Here is a 14267-nt window from a genome sequence, read left to right as displayed (position 1 = left end):
AAGTCGCACGCAAAACGATGATTTTTAAACTAATTAATTAAGAATTAACCCATAACCTCCCAGTTATGGATTTCTCTTCCATAATTAGCCTAACCCGCATATCTTGCCCCCACTACTCCTATTTCTACCAAGAACATATATGCATATACACTGAATAATACTTATATATATAATCATTCAAAATACATCTTTTTCGAAAATTCCGGGTAGAAATTTCCAGGATGTCACATTTTCAATCAAAACATTAAGTGAAAAATTCTCTCAAAACAAACAATTGGCCAAACACTTGCAAATCAATTGAGAATTCTTCTAAGATCTTCACCTTGTATTATCATCTCTAAAAGAAAGAAATCCTTATGTACAATTCTATGAACTTTTTTGTGATCAAGAGATTTTTCATCTCCTGACTTGTGAAAATCATGAGCACAAGGGAGAGATATCCCAAGGTGTGTTCAGAAGTTGTAAAGAGTTTACAAAGTTAGTGGAAAATCTCAAGTGGGTTGCTTGAGGACTGGATGTAGGCACAGGGAGTGGCCGAACCAGGATAAAATGAGTTTGCATTTCTCTCTTTCCTTATCTTAGTTAATTTATTGCACATATTTTTATCTTGCATACTTAAAGAACATTGTTGAAATAATTTGAATCTTCATCTTCAATATTCTGAACCTATCATTTTAAAAAGGGAATTAGAACTTGTTGATTGGAAAAAAATTTAAACTTAATCCACCCCCTCTTAAGTTATTGAGGCCACTTGTCCAACATATTCAACCCCCCTTCTAGTGTGATTTGTGATATTTCACCCCACACTTGGGTGAGGCTTAGCCACAGTTGTCTTCATCTTGTTGGTGGCTTGAACAAAATTTCATATAGGGGAGGATGAGGAATTAATTGCCAGATCAAACACTTTAAACACTTCCTCCTCATCACCCAACCTCTAAATTATTTTCCCTTGTCAGAGATCAACCAAAACCCCTCATGTAGAGGAAGGGTCATCCCAAAATAATTAGGATTTCTTCATCCTCCTTCGTGTCCCAAATCACAAAATCAACTAGAAAAATGAATTTTCCAACTTTAACTAACAAATTTTCCATTATTCCTCGTGGATAAGTAAAAGTCTTGTGTGCTAGCAAAAGAGAAATGTTAGTAGGTTGGGATTCTTGTAACCCCAACTTCTTATAGACATAATAAGGCATCAGATTAATGCTAACACCTAAATCTCATAAATCTTTATTAATTTGTAAGCTGCCAATAGTACAAAGGACTAAAAAACTCCCTGGATTACTAAGCTTAGGTGGAAACTTCCTTAAAACTATAGCTGAACATTCTTTGTTGAGACCAACTATTGAAAAGTCCATAAAAAAATTTTATTTGAAAGAATTTCTTTTAAATATTTGGCATTTTTTCATTTGAGCAATTTCCTCAATAAAGACAAATCTAGAAAATTGTCTATCCTCACTATTGTCTTTCAATCTTTAAGGGAAGGAAACATTACCTGAGGAGGTATTGATACCTCATTCCCACCCTCCTTGTTTGCCACTGGATTCCCATCAGTAGGAACCTCAACTTTCCTAAGTGCTTGGTCCTTCTCAGTAAGGACGTCATCTATAGCTTTTGGGAAAGAACTTTTATTCTCCTCGGAGTCCTGTTGAATCCTCTTACTTCTAGTCATCACAGTATTGACATCCTCCCTCTTAGGATTTGGTTTAGGTTGGGAAGGGAGGTTGCCTAGCTATCTTTGTGACAAAAAAGATTGTATGTTGGATAGTTGAGACTCCACCAATTTCATTCTTATATCATTATGGGACATATATTGAAGCATGGTCTCTTGAAGAGTGAGTCGTCTCTCCTCTTGTTTAGGTCGCTGATTTTGCATGGGTTGAGGCCTATACATCCCTAATTCTTCCTAAAGCCATGTCCTTGATTGAAATTGTTGGGGTATTGATTTTAAGAATTTTTCCTCCTCCAACAAAGTTGATCTCACAATGGTTGCACCTAGCTTGTCATCAATAGTGCATTCTTCTAGCCCATGCACAATCCCACATCTATCATAGGTTGGGAATGAAGGTGCAATGAAGGGGACTTGGGCTTGAGCTCTCATAAGTGTCTCAATCTTCAATTTCAAAGCTTGGATACGTTTTCCCAATTTAATTTTAGAATCATCTTTCTCCACCTGGTTAATGCCTCTCTTCATAATCCTCCTATCCCATGAGTTATTATAGGGGTTGGAGCACATATCTTCAATGATCATGATGGCATATGCAGGGGTTTTTAACATGAGGTTACCCCCACAAGCAACATCCAAACTTGTCTTGTTCTGTGAGGACACTCCACCGCAGAAAATGTTAACTAGCCTTTATGGGGAGAAGCCATGACGTAGGCAACTTCTAATCATCTCTTGCAATCTCTCCTAGGCTTGACTCTTTTGTTCCCTCTACACAAAGTTTCCAATGTCCCTAATGTACTTATCCATCTTCATGGGAGAGAAATACCTTTATAAGAAGGCATTTGTGCACTAGTTCCATGTAGTGATGTTGTTCTCAGGTAGTGAGCACAACCAATCTCATGCCTTCCCCTTAGAGAGAAAGGAAAAGCATAAAGCCTGATGTACTCTATTGGTACACAATTTTGTCTCATCGAGTTGGTCAACTTGATGAACTTCCTCAGGTGTTGCATAGGATCTTCATGAGCAACACCATTAAATGGGTTGCTTTCCAGCATTTGTAGGAACCCATGGATGAAGTCAGATATGACTCCTTCAGGCAACTCAAGCAGTAAGATGGTATTGGTGTCTCCTAGGTAGGGGTGTGGTAATCCATTAGTATCTAAGTCTAATTAACTACCATTGTTGTTTCTCTCTCTTCACGGACATCTGCATGAAGTTTCCATATTAGGTTGTCAATATCAGGTTCATAATGCAATGGTGGATTTTGGGACCTAGTTTGCATGCACTACAAAATAAAGGAGAAAATCAAGTGCAAATAAAAATAAAATAATAGAAATAATTTCTATGAACAAAATTGTTTGGCTTAACAAAATTAAACTAGTTGGGAATTTTGCAACTAGTCTCCGACAACGACCAAGAAACTTAATGTGTAAAATATGTTATACTCAGACAAGGGCAAGTGTACCCAATGCAATAGTAATAGTGAACCCGAAAGTTTGAATATCAAACCCAAAGGACTAGTTGTATTCCCAATTAGTAAAGTTAAGTAAACTAATAGTAGAGATGATTAAAAAGGATTTAAATATTTTTATGATTGTGATTTTTATAAGAAAGCAAATAAATGAATATAAAGAGAAGTTTGAGTTATAATAAGAGTGATCAGGGGTTATGACTCACTAATACAAAGTTTCCTCCAACCTTAGTCCTAATGAAATTCCTTCCCCAGTTAATTACCAATTCTCAAAATCAACTAAAGCCAATTATCAAGGTCAGAAGATTCTCTTTGTCTTAAATCAATACCCCATTGATCATGGATCTATCAATTTAAGTCAAAAGAGAAAATCAATTCTGGGGATGATTAATTAAAGATTAACTAATCTATTGGAGATTAAACAAATAGATTGATTGTGAATTTGGTACAAAACATTCTCTACCTAGATCTACTAATTATATGCATATGATCACTACTATGCAATCGATTAAGTATTAGAATGGTCAGTTCCAAATAAACATTAAAATAAGGAAGAAAATTAATTAATAAAACAATGAGGAATTCCATTGAGAACAAGGAGAGGAGTACATTTGGACAGTTATATCATAACCTTCGGACTAAGGGGACTAGCCACTCATGATTAGAGCAAAACTAGCAATCTTATAAAAAGTAAGCATAGACATACCAATCGGCAGGAATGATAATCACAATCCATTCTAGTGGTGTTGTCCACGCTCTTCAACTTTCAAAAGCCCTCAAGGTTCTGTCAAATTCGTAAAAGATAAAAAATAAAACTCAAGATTAAACTTAAAATGAATTTTACAAAGCTTAGAGACCTATATATAGCTTCCTAAAGATATTTTCACAAATGGCGCACCACGGTCATGGTCAGAAGTGACGCTAAAACCTTGGGCCATTATGGATTGACCATGACCCTCTTGGTTGATTATGACCCTCATGATTTAATCCCTCTTGGTTGACCATGGCCCTCATGAGTTTACCACGACCCTAATGAGTTGACCATGCCCTCATGATTTGACCATGGCTCTCATGAATTGACCAAACGTGGTTGTCGGATATTGGCATTGTTCTGAAGGGTTTTTATCACTTCAATGTGGTTGTGTTGATTACCACAATCATGGTCAATATACCACATCCGTGATCAAGTGCAATATCTTTAGATCTTCTTAAAATCATGCGATTTCTAACTCTTTCACTTAATTGTGGCTTTACTCCTACAATGCAAGACTAGTGTCCAAATGTGAGTTTTGCCACGAAAATACCTGCAAAATGGCATAAAAATGCACAAAACATCACTCAAAATATGGTTTATCACAGAAATAAAGATAAAGGGGAAATAGAAAGCGCGGGAAATGGTGGGGGATAAATTGAAAGTGTTGAAAATCATAATATAATATTCTAGTTTATTAAAAATTACGATTTATAGGCACATAACCTTTGCTTTAAAGAAAATAGAATATCATCTATTCATATACAATTAATGTAATTAGTCTATAATAAGCACTATTTTTGTGCCTCATTGAGGACCCATTATCCCTGTAGAACCTTTATGCTTGTTGCCCTTCTTTTCATGACCCATTTCTGCAACTTTTGTGACTTTTTTAGTCACTATTGTCGAGCATTATCACAACTCCATCAACTTTTTCATTGGCAACCACATCATCAAGAGCTTCATTTGTCAACCTATCCAAATCCCATAACCGAGTCCTTATTGGATCCTAGATGCTCTCTCACATGCATGGACTTAGTCCAATGTTTTATGTCAACAATGTAAATAATTAAAAACAATGGCCTTTTTAGTGCTTTATAAATCTTTGGAAAATTATATATGGTAATACTAATGTTGGAGATGGTTCCTACAAAATATCTCATTATTGAGTTGATTTAATTTTTCAAAAATCCAAAATTGTGGGTTATAGAGTTAGTCCAGCAACAATAATTAAATTAAAAATAATATTTTTAGTGTTGAATTTTGGGAAACTAAATTTATATGTTGAAATATGCATGATGTTGAATGTCTATATAAATTCCTATGAGATTTTAAGTTGAAATGCTATGCTACAAAAAAATTTAATATTATTATGATTAATTGAACTCATGATTTCTTTCAAAAAAAAATTGAACTCATGATTAAGTGGTACTACCCTAAAGGGAGACCACTAGACCCTATAATTGAATTATTGGATTATTGTGATTTAATACCTACTTATTGCTCATTTATATGTATTCTTGAATTGAATTGTGCATGCAAATCGTGTCCTTAATGGGAGGCAAGGGAACTCCAAGTGTAAGCTTGTGTGTAATAGAATAGTGTTCTAGAAAATAGTACCACCTTTGTCCCTATATATAAGATTCTTTCAAATTACCCCTGTAACATCCTATTTTTCGTAAAATAAATTAAAAATATTTTTTATTTAAAAACAAATAGAGTTTTAGAAAAATGATGAGATTTTTATAATTAAATAAATAAGGAGAAATAACTTTATCAATTAAGATAATGATTTGAAGGGAAATAAAATGGACATTTTATTTATTCATTTGACAGAAAATAAAATAGAATTCATTTTATAAAATAAATAAATAAAGAAAAAATAGAGTAAATAAAAGGCCCAGAGTATTCTAGCAATAAATAGAGACGTAATAGGTCAATCCTTACATTTACGACATGTCTCTACGCTTTTTCTTCTTCTCAAATCCATTTTTCCTTCTTCTTTTTCCAAAATTCTCTCTTTTTCTCATATACACTCAAACATTTCTCAGTAAAATGAAAATCCCGGACTTGTTAACCATTGGATCATCTTGAAATTTTGTCTCCTCGGGTGGAACTTATTTTTGCACACAACCACCATTGGGATTCTTGGGATAATATCTTTGGTGGAAGAAATGTCCCTCCCACTGAGCTTTCTCTTTTCCCATAGACACCCAAAACCTATCCCAATAAAACTATGATCTCGAACTCTTCAACCGTTGGATTGTCATGAAATTTGGAAATCTCCTTAAAAAAACATATTCCCACATTGTCACCGTTGAGATTTTCTAAATAATTTTTCTAAAGAGAGAAATTAGTCTCACACGTTGACAGTAAAATGGAGGCTACAATCTCTTCCCCTTGTCTCTAACACTTGGAAACCCTAACAGAGGAAACAGAGGAAAAGCTCAAGGAATCTTAGGGAACTGCTAGAGATGTTGCTATCACTGTCAAACTACACATGTGATCCCGCTTAGAGGTAAGGGATGAGTTTATCGCAATTGGGGTTAGAATGAGCATGTGTAGGGGATCAAATTGTGATTTACTTTGGGATGTTTATTGTATTGTAATTCTTCATGTATGATTATAATTGGGAGATTGTTATATTGTAATCATAAAATTGTTATTGAAATTGTGTGTAAGTGATAAATTGAATATGTGATGAATTGTGAGATAACATGTTGCATTGAGATCATAATATTGTTATTGAGATTGAGTATAAGTGCAAAGTTGAACGTGTGTTAATTTGTGAGATATACGTAAACATGTGATGGTGGATTGTGACATTATGAAATTTTAAATTATGGACATGAGATTTGGTTGTGAATAAGTATGTGGTTAACACTTGATGTGACAATACTTGTGTTATAAGCTGTGAATTATACAATAACTCGACTGGTGTTTACCTTGAGAAAAGTGTTTATGCGCAGTGTTAAAGGGAAAATGTAGGATTCCTAGTTAGGAACCTAAAGTGTTAAATTGTAGCACAATGTGTTAAACGTGTTTGAAACATGAGTGTGAGGTCTTGGATATTGTATAATTCATGAGCAGTGTTTGCATGCAAAAATTATTTTAGGGGTTGGACCTGAATCAAGAAGGTCAAGCCCTAATGGATTCTTCGGAGTCTAGGCCTTGAAGGTAAAGACACTCGATTTGAGTGCTCCTTTAAGCATATAACTAAATTTATAAAAACAGAGTGACCCTGACTGGTCACCTTATGATTTTACTTAGTGAGAGTGACCTAACATACTCATTGTGTGGTATGTCTTGCTATATACTCCTAAGCGCCCCACTGTGGTTTTTCACTGACATGGTACCACATTGCATATAGGCTTGAGTCTTAGTATAATTGTTTCATAATGTTTGCTAATTGTTTATTATGAAACTGATGAGTGTTATTTTGACTCGAGTGTGTGATTCATGTATAATGTGATTGGTGATTGAAAAATGAATTTTAAATGATAAAGTGGTGAAGTGACATGAATTGTATTAAGTTGAGCTATGTTATAAATACTTTCATAATTTATTTTGATTACGTCTTTGTTTATTTATATTTTTTTAGAAATGTGATAACTCACTCCCTGTGTGTTATTTGTGTTTAGATCATGTGATGATCTCGAACCTTGTGTTCATGGGAGTATATGATTAGGTGGATGACTTTAAAGAATCTCGTGCTAGAGGATGTCAGGACACAATGTCCTGATAGAATGTGACATTGGGGATGAGTTTTTATTTTAATTGCATGATGTTATTTTATTTTACCTCACTGATTTAACAAAATTTCTTTTGTAAACTTTTGACGGCCTTGTTTTGAGCTAGATATGTTTTTAATAAGTTTATTTGGTAATATTAAAGCGAATGTAACCCTTTTACTCACATAAGATCCTTTATGTTAATTGAATAAAATCATTTTAGTTAATTCCAAATTTTTATATGTTTTTTTATTTATATGTATGTCGGGGTAGAGGATGTCACACACTCCCTTTAAAAAAATGGTTAATTTAGTTAATCACGTTAAATTTATAAATTATTTGTAATGCTCTTCAAAAATCACCTTCATTTCTCTCTCCACTTAAGTGTTTCTTACCAAGGAGTAATTAATGCTTGGTAAAAGAATGTTGTAATTAATTAAGGGTATTATAGGATAAAAATAACTAATGCACCAAACTTTTAGAATAGGATTTTATAAATAAAAAAAGGACAAATAATAAAGCGAACAACAACAAACCAACCATTAATAAGATTGAGAACATAATAATTATATGCAAGATCTCTGCAAGACCGGATCTTTAAGCACAAGATCCTTACTTAAGATCTGACACTAAAGATGCTCTAAGGCAGTCATCGAACTCTTGCTCAGAAAGACAATCCACCAAACTCCCTCATGCTTCCATGACATAATCTCATGCATTTTTTTTACCCACATGGGCTGTACATTTTGCCTTCACATTCTTATCAATGTGAAACCAATACAACAAGTTGGTTGCCTCAGGGCAAACAATTTTCACTGCATTCATCAATGTTGAATTTTTATTGGTAACAATAACTTGAGGGATTATATCACGTCTCATAAAAATACCTCGAAACCATTCCAGAGCCCAAACAACATTGTTTATACGTTCTCCCTCCAAATAGGCAAATGCAATTGAAAATGTCATCTCAATTGGTGTCACGCCAACAATGTCAAGTAAAGACAGTCTATATCTATTTGTTTTGTTTGTACTATCTATGAGAAATACCAAATTAATTACAAGCATTGGTTAATTTCACTACATCATGATGACTCCAAAATATATCATGTACAACATTTTCATCCTTCAGTCTATGCTAATGAATATACTAATTGCATTCAAGAAGTTTCATTAGTTGTTGCATTTAACTATTACTTCCTCTTATAGAAGAACGGTATGTATATCTTGCATTGTATACTTGTTTCATTGTTGTACAATTGGTGGCATTGTGCTCCTTCAACGTCAAAAGGATATTCTTTAGTTTGACCATTGACTTTGTCATATCACCAATAAGAATCTTCTCATCCTTAGTTAGTCGATTAGCATATGGATGTCCAATAAATGACTTAGCCAATGCATGATTATGACTCCTACATATTAATTTCACCATCCATCATTCACCTCCCAACACTAGTTTTGCTCACAACTTAAAGGGACACCACACATTTTCTATTACTAGTAACTGTTCATACTAAATCTTTCTTGTATGTCCTATATTTTACACTCCTCTCACAACCAATTAAAATATATGAGGTCCTTCCTCTCTTTCCAGTATTTGTGTTTAACCTCATTATCACCGCCACAAAACAAATATCATACGCAACAAAGCAAGCCCTATGCAAAACGTCATCACGGGTAGCAAACATCTACAAAAGTGATAATACATCTTTAGTCTTCAAGGGATATTCATTTACTTACTTTAACAAAATACAAAATCATATCAATACATGATAAGTATTGAAGGCATCAGAACAATCAATATTTTCAAACACATCACGTTCCTCTCCATTGTCTTCATTCACATTAACTTCTTCCGATAGTATGTTGTCACATATCCATTGATCTTCGTCCATCTTAACAAAACATTGAAAAAAAATCAATGACAAACTAACAACCTCATACATAATTCTAATTATTTATAAATAAATCTATTTATTTTAAATAACTTTCATGTTAAAATTTATTTTAAAATATTCTACACTACATAAGTATGTCGATATATCCATAAATATGTTTTTTAACATACTATCACACAATTTTATTAGTTTTTTACTACATATACAAATATATTATATTAAATTCATAAGCATATATATAAAAATTTATATCTAAATTTTCATATTTTATACACTTGCATAACTAGTTAATGTAATAATATTTCCACAAATATTATAAAAAAACTATAACTAAATTTATAAAAAAAATATTAAAAATTATTTTTTTTAATTTTGAAAATTGTTTAGGTTATACGAATTAACAATCTGTCATATTTATAAATTATTAATTTATATGACTCTTACGGATTACAGATCCATATGCTTATTAGCATAAATCCAAGTTGAAAGAAAAAACTAACCTTGATCACGACTCACGAAAATGAATTGTGTATTAAGAAAATAACAAAGAAGTATGAAGAAGAAGAAGTTAATAGCAATAATTTTGGAATTTTTACAAAAATATTGGGCGTAGAAGAAAATTTGCAAGAAGAACACAACACAAATCATTCTTTGTTCAGTTTGTTGCCGCGAGGGTCACTACACTGAACTAGTCTGAACCACCATCAAAACCCCATTCTCCTCTTCGCAATCAACCTCCAAATCCAAATTTTCTCTCTCTGCCTTCACATTCCAATTTCAAACACCATCCGAATCCAATCCAATCAAAACAAACTCGTCTCTTCCAGCGTTTTTGAAAACCCTCTCGATGCCCCGACCCAGACCCATTAATTCATGAGTCACGAGATGGAGGCACTGGCAGAAAACCCAGGTAGGTCAAGGGACTTAAAACACCCATCGAAAAACCCTACAAAACCGCCCCAACCGAACCAATTTCCCTCCCACCTCGACGCGCCCAACGTCTCCTCCACGGCGCGTGCCCTGTGCGACATCCTCACCCGAAGCTCCCCTCAGGACATCGAATCGGCGCTCTCCTCCTCGGGAATTGTCCCCGAGGAAGAGTGCACGAACGAGGTCCTGAGACTCTCGTACAATTACCCCTCCTCGGCCGTCAAGTTCTTTCGATGGGCTGGGCGCGGGAAGAAGCACCCTGTCCACACGTGGAACTTGATGGTTGACCTGCTGGGTAAAAACCAGCTCTTCGAGCCCATGTGGGACGCCGTTAGGTCCATGAAACAGGAGCAAAAGCTTTCACTATCCACTTTCGCCTCCGTTTTCCAGAGCTACTGCACCGCCGCTAGGTTTAACGAGGCCGTTATGAGCTTCGACGTGATGGACAGGTACGGTGTCAAGCAGGACGTGGTCGCCGTTAACTCGCTCCTCAGCGCCATTTGCAGCGAGGACAACCAAACCTCCTTTGGCCTCGAATTCTTCGAGGGGATCAAGGCGAAGGTGCCACCGGACGGCGACACCTTCGCCATTTTGCTCGAAGGGTGGGAGAAGGAAGGCAATGCTGCCAAAGCTAAGACCACCTTTGGGGACATGGTGGCCCACATTGGCTGGAACAAGGACAATGTTGCTGCCTACGATGCGTTTTTGATGACCCTCCTTCGCGCTGGGCTCATGGATGATGTTGTGAGGTTCCTTCAGGTCATGAAGGACCACGACTGCTTCCCAGGTTTGAAATTCTTTACCACTGCACTTGACTTTCTTGTCAAGCAAAACGATGCTGATCACGCTGTCCCCGTGTGGGATGTAATGGTGAGTGGTGAACTAGTGCCTAATTTGATCATGTACAATGCCATGATTGGGCTGCTCTGCAACAATGCTGCGGTTGACCACGCATTTCGCCTGCTCGATGAGATGGCCTTCCATGGCGCTTTCCCAGACTCCTTGACTTATAACATGATCTTCGAGTGCTTGGTGAAGAACAAAAAGGCGCGTGAGACAGAGAGGTTCTTTGCCGAGATGGTCAAGAATGAGTGGCCGCCCACAGGCTCTAATTGCGCTGCAGCCATCGCGATGCTGTTTGATTGTGATGACCCCGAAGCAGCACATGAGATTTGGAGTTATGTTGTTGAGAATCGTGTCAAGCCACTAGATGAAAGTGCGAATGCATTGCTCATTGGTCTTTGTAACATGAGTAGATTCACGGAGGTGAAGAGGTTTGCTGAGGACATTCTTGATAGAAGGATTAATATATATCAATCTACAATGAGCATACTGAAGGATGCCTTCTATAAAGAAGGTAGAAGTGCAAGAGACAGATATGATAGTCTTTATAGGAGATGGAAAGCTCATGTCCAGTTGTAATCCCAAAACTAATTTGCATTTCTTTGTTTTAAAATTTTTGGCTGTTCAACCTTTGTTGCCAAAGACAGGCAGGCAGGCTTTGCTTGTTCTTGACCGTTTTGGCATTGCCTTAAATATGGTGTTTCACAAGTTTCATCATATGCACTCCATGGTAGCCTTTCCTTTTGATAGTCTTTTTTTTCCTAGTAGTATATTTCCTATCTAATTCTTTTTCTTCTCCTTATATTGAATGTTCGTATTAATATTGTTTAGGCTTGTCACACTGCAACTTGGGATGAACTTATTAGTAGTTCATGAATAATAGTCGATTTGCATACAGATTTTTTCGAGTTAAGTATTCATGACTGCATGATCGTAATATAAAATGTTTAGTAAGAATATAATGCTTTCTGTAATTATTTGCACTGGGCTTTCAGTTTATGATTGTGATCCTTGCAAATATCTCTCCAAATTTTGGATCACATTTTGTGGTACGTGTTGTTCTTTTTGGCCCTTTTCATTAAAACCGTGCATCTTAGAACAAAGTGGCAAATTGAGTTTCTTTGTTTCATATTTCTACATGGTAATTTTATAGAACCAAAAATCTTCCAAAGTAGTAGATATAAGAACAAGGATCATACACCTCACCTAACAGAGTCCCCAAATATTTGAAAATAACAAGATCATCCTAATTCTTATTTATACTTATATCTATATATAAATGGCACTCTCTTCCCTTACCATACCCCACACAGTTGTTGTGCCTATATGTGAGCTTTAATTCATGCGCCTCTTGCTATTGTCTATCAAGTTCTGTATTATTATATTATTGGTTTCATTGTCTTGGTTCTGTAAATATGGCCATGATTTGGTGGACCATAACTTGCTCCCAAATTGGATTATGTGATAAAGCTCCATTAGTGGCTCCGTTTACATGCCTCTGAGGAGGGTTTTACTTTTTGTTATCTTGTCAGTTTCATACACTTATATTCGCATTTCAAATATTTTATGAACAACGTTAAATAGCTGTAGCAGTGCTATAGCGCTATTGCATAGTGGAATTTCTCAGATCCGTGATTGTGACCCCATCCACTATTGCGGCCACTATCATTGTTGTGGTTGTGGCATGTGTCTTGCATCCTCTTGTCGTCTCTTGCGAATCTTCAGGTAACTGAACTTTTGAGTTAACATTATGTCAATTTTCATGTATTTTAATATTATTTACATACAACATAATTTTTTTATGCATATATAATTGATATATATCTTATATTTCAACTGTTATGTAACTTTCGCTATATGTTAGCGACGATATCCACTATATCATATAGAAAAAATTATTGGCTTTCCGCCATTTCCGCAATCTGCAATTGATAACACTGATATGCATTTCAAAGAGGGCTGAGACAAGGTGACCCCTTGGCACCTTTCCTCTTTGATCTAGTGGCTGAGGGATTGACAGGACTGATGAGAGAAGCAATTTCTCAAAATAAATTCAGAAGCTTTTTGGTGGGGAAGAACAAAGTTCCTGTGAACGTTCTTCAATATGCTGACGACACTGTGTTTTTTGGAGAAGCTTCCATGGAAAATGTCAGAGTAGTGAAGACCATTCTTAGAAGCTTTGACATGGCTTCTGGGCTAAGGATCAACTTTGCTAAAAGCCAGTTCGGTGCTGTTGGCCAATCTATGGTTTGGTGCAATTCTGCTGCTACTTATCTCAATTGTGATTTACTGCAACTTCCCTTTTGCTATCTTGGAATTCCAGTGGGTGCTAATCCTAGAAGGAGGGTGGTCTGGGATCCTGTCATAAGGAAGATTGAGGCTAAGCTGAGCAAATGGAATCAGAGATTTATTTCTTTGGCTGGTAGGATCACACTCATCAATGCTGTCCTAACAGCATTACCTCTTTTTTTCCTGTCTTTTTTCAGGGTCCCTTCAGCTATCATTCATAAGATTTCTGCCATTCAAAGGAAATTCCTTTGGGGGGGAAAGCAAGAAGGAAGGAAGATTGCTTGGGTGTCTTGGAGACAGTGTTGCTCTCCTAAACATAAGGGTGGGTTGGGGATCCGAGATATTCAAAGTCTCAACCAGGCTCTTCTGTTCAAATGGAAGTGGATGATGTTTCAACAACCAGACCAACTTTGGACCAGAATTTTGATCTCTAAGTACAATGGCTGGAGAGGATTGGAGCATGGGCCTAGAAAACAGTACTTTTCTACTTGGTGGGCTGACTTAAGGGTCATCTTTCAGCATCAGAATGTGATCAATGCTGCTAACCAAATCAGGTGGAAGCTGGGGAGAGGTGACAAGTTCCTCTTTTGGGAAGATCCTTGGGGTGATGAAGGAGTTTCTCTCAAGGACCAATTCCCTGAAATGTTCAACATTTCTTCTCAAAGAGACTTTAGGGTAGCAGAGGTGGGATCTT

At 36.0% G+C, this 14267-nt stretch overlaps 1 protein-coding gene across 1 annotated transcript; it reads left to right on the top strand.

Moving 5' to 3' along the window:
• Positions 1-10089: 10089 nt before the first annotated feature.
• On the top strand, positions 10090-12036 carry LOC114390996 (pentatricopeptide repeat-containing protein At1g77360, mitochondrial-like). Its single transcript, XM_028351974.1, has one exon. It carries the CDS (start codon positions 10385-10387, stop codon positions 11861-11863), a length of 1479 nt encoding a protein of 492 aa, XP_028207775.1. The 5' UTR covers positions 10090-10384; the 3' UTR covers positions 11864-12036.
• Positions 12037-14267: the final 2231 nt, after the last annotated feature.

Source organism: Glycine soja, chromosome 16 (genome assembly GCF_004193775.1).
Source record: "Glycine soja cultivar W05 chromosome 16, ASM419377v2, whole genome shotgun sequence".
Taxonomy (NCBI): Eukaryota; Viridiplantae; Streptophyta; class Magnoliopsida; order Fabales; family Fabaceae; genus Glycine; species Glycine soja.
Note: the sequence above shows the minus strand (reverse complement) of the source record. Positions and strands in the feature narration are given on the sequence as shown.

Coding starts and splice junctions, on each gene's coding strand:
- LOC114390996 (XM_028351974.1), top strand. CDS start 10,385: ATGAGTCACGAGATGGAGGCACTGGCAGAAAACCCAGGTAGGTCAAGG.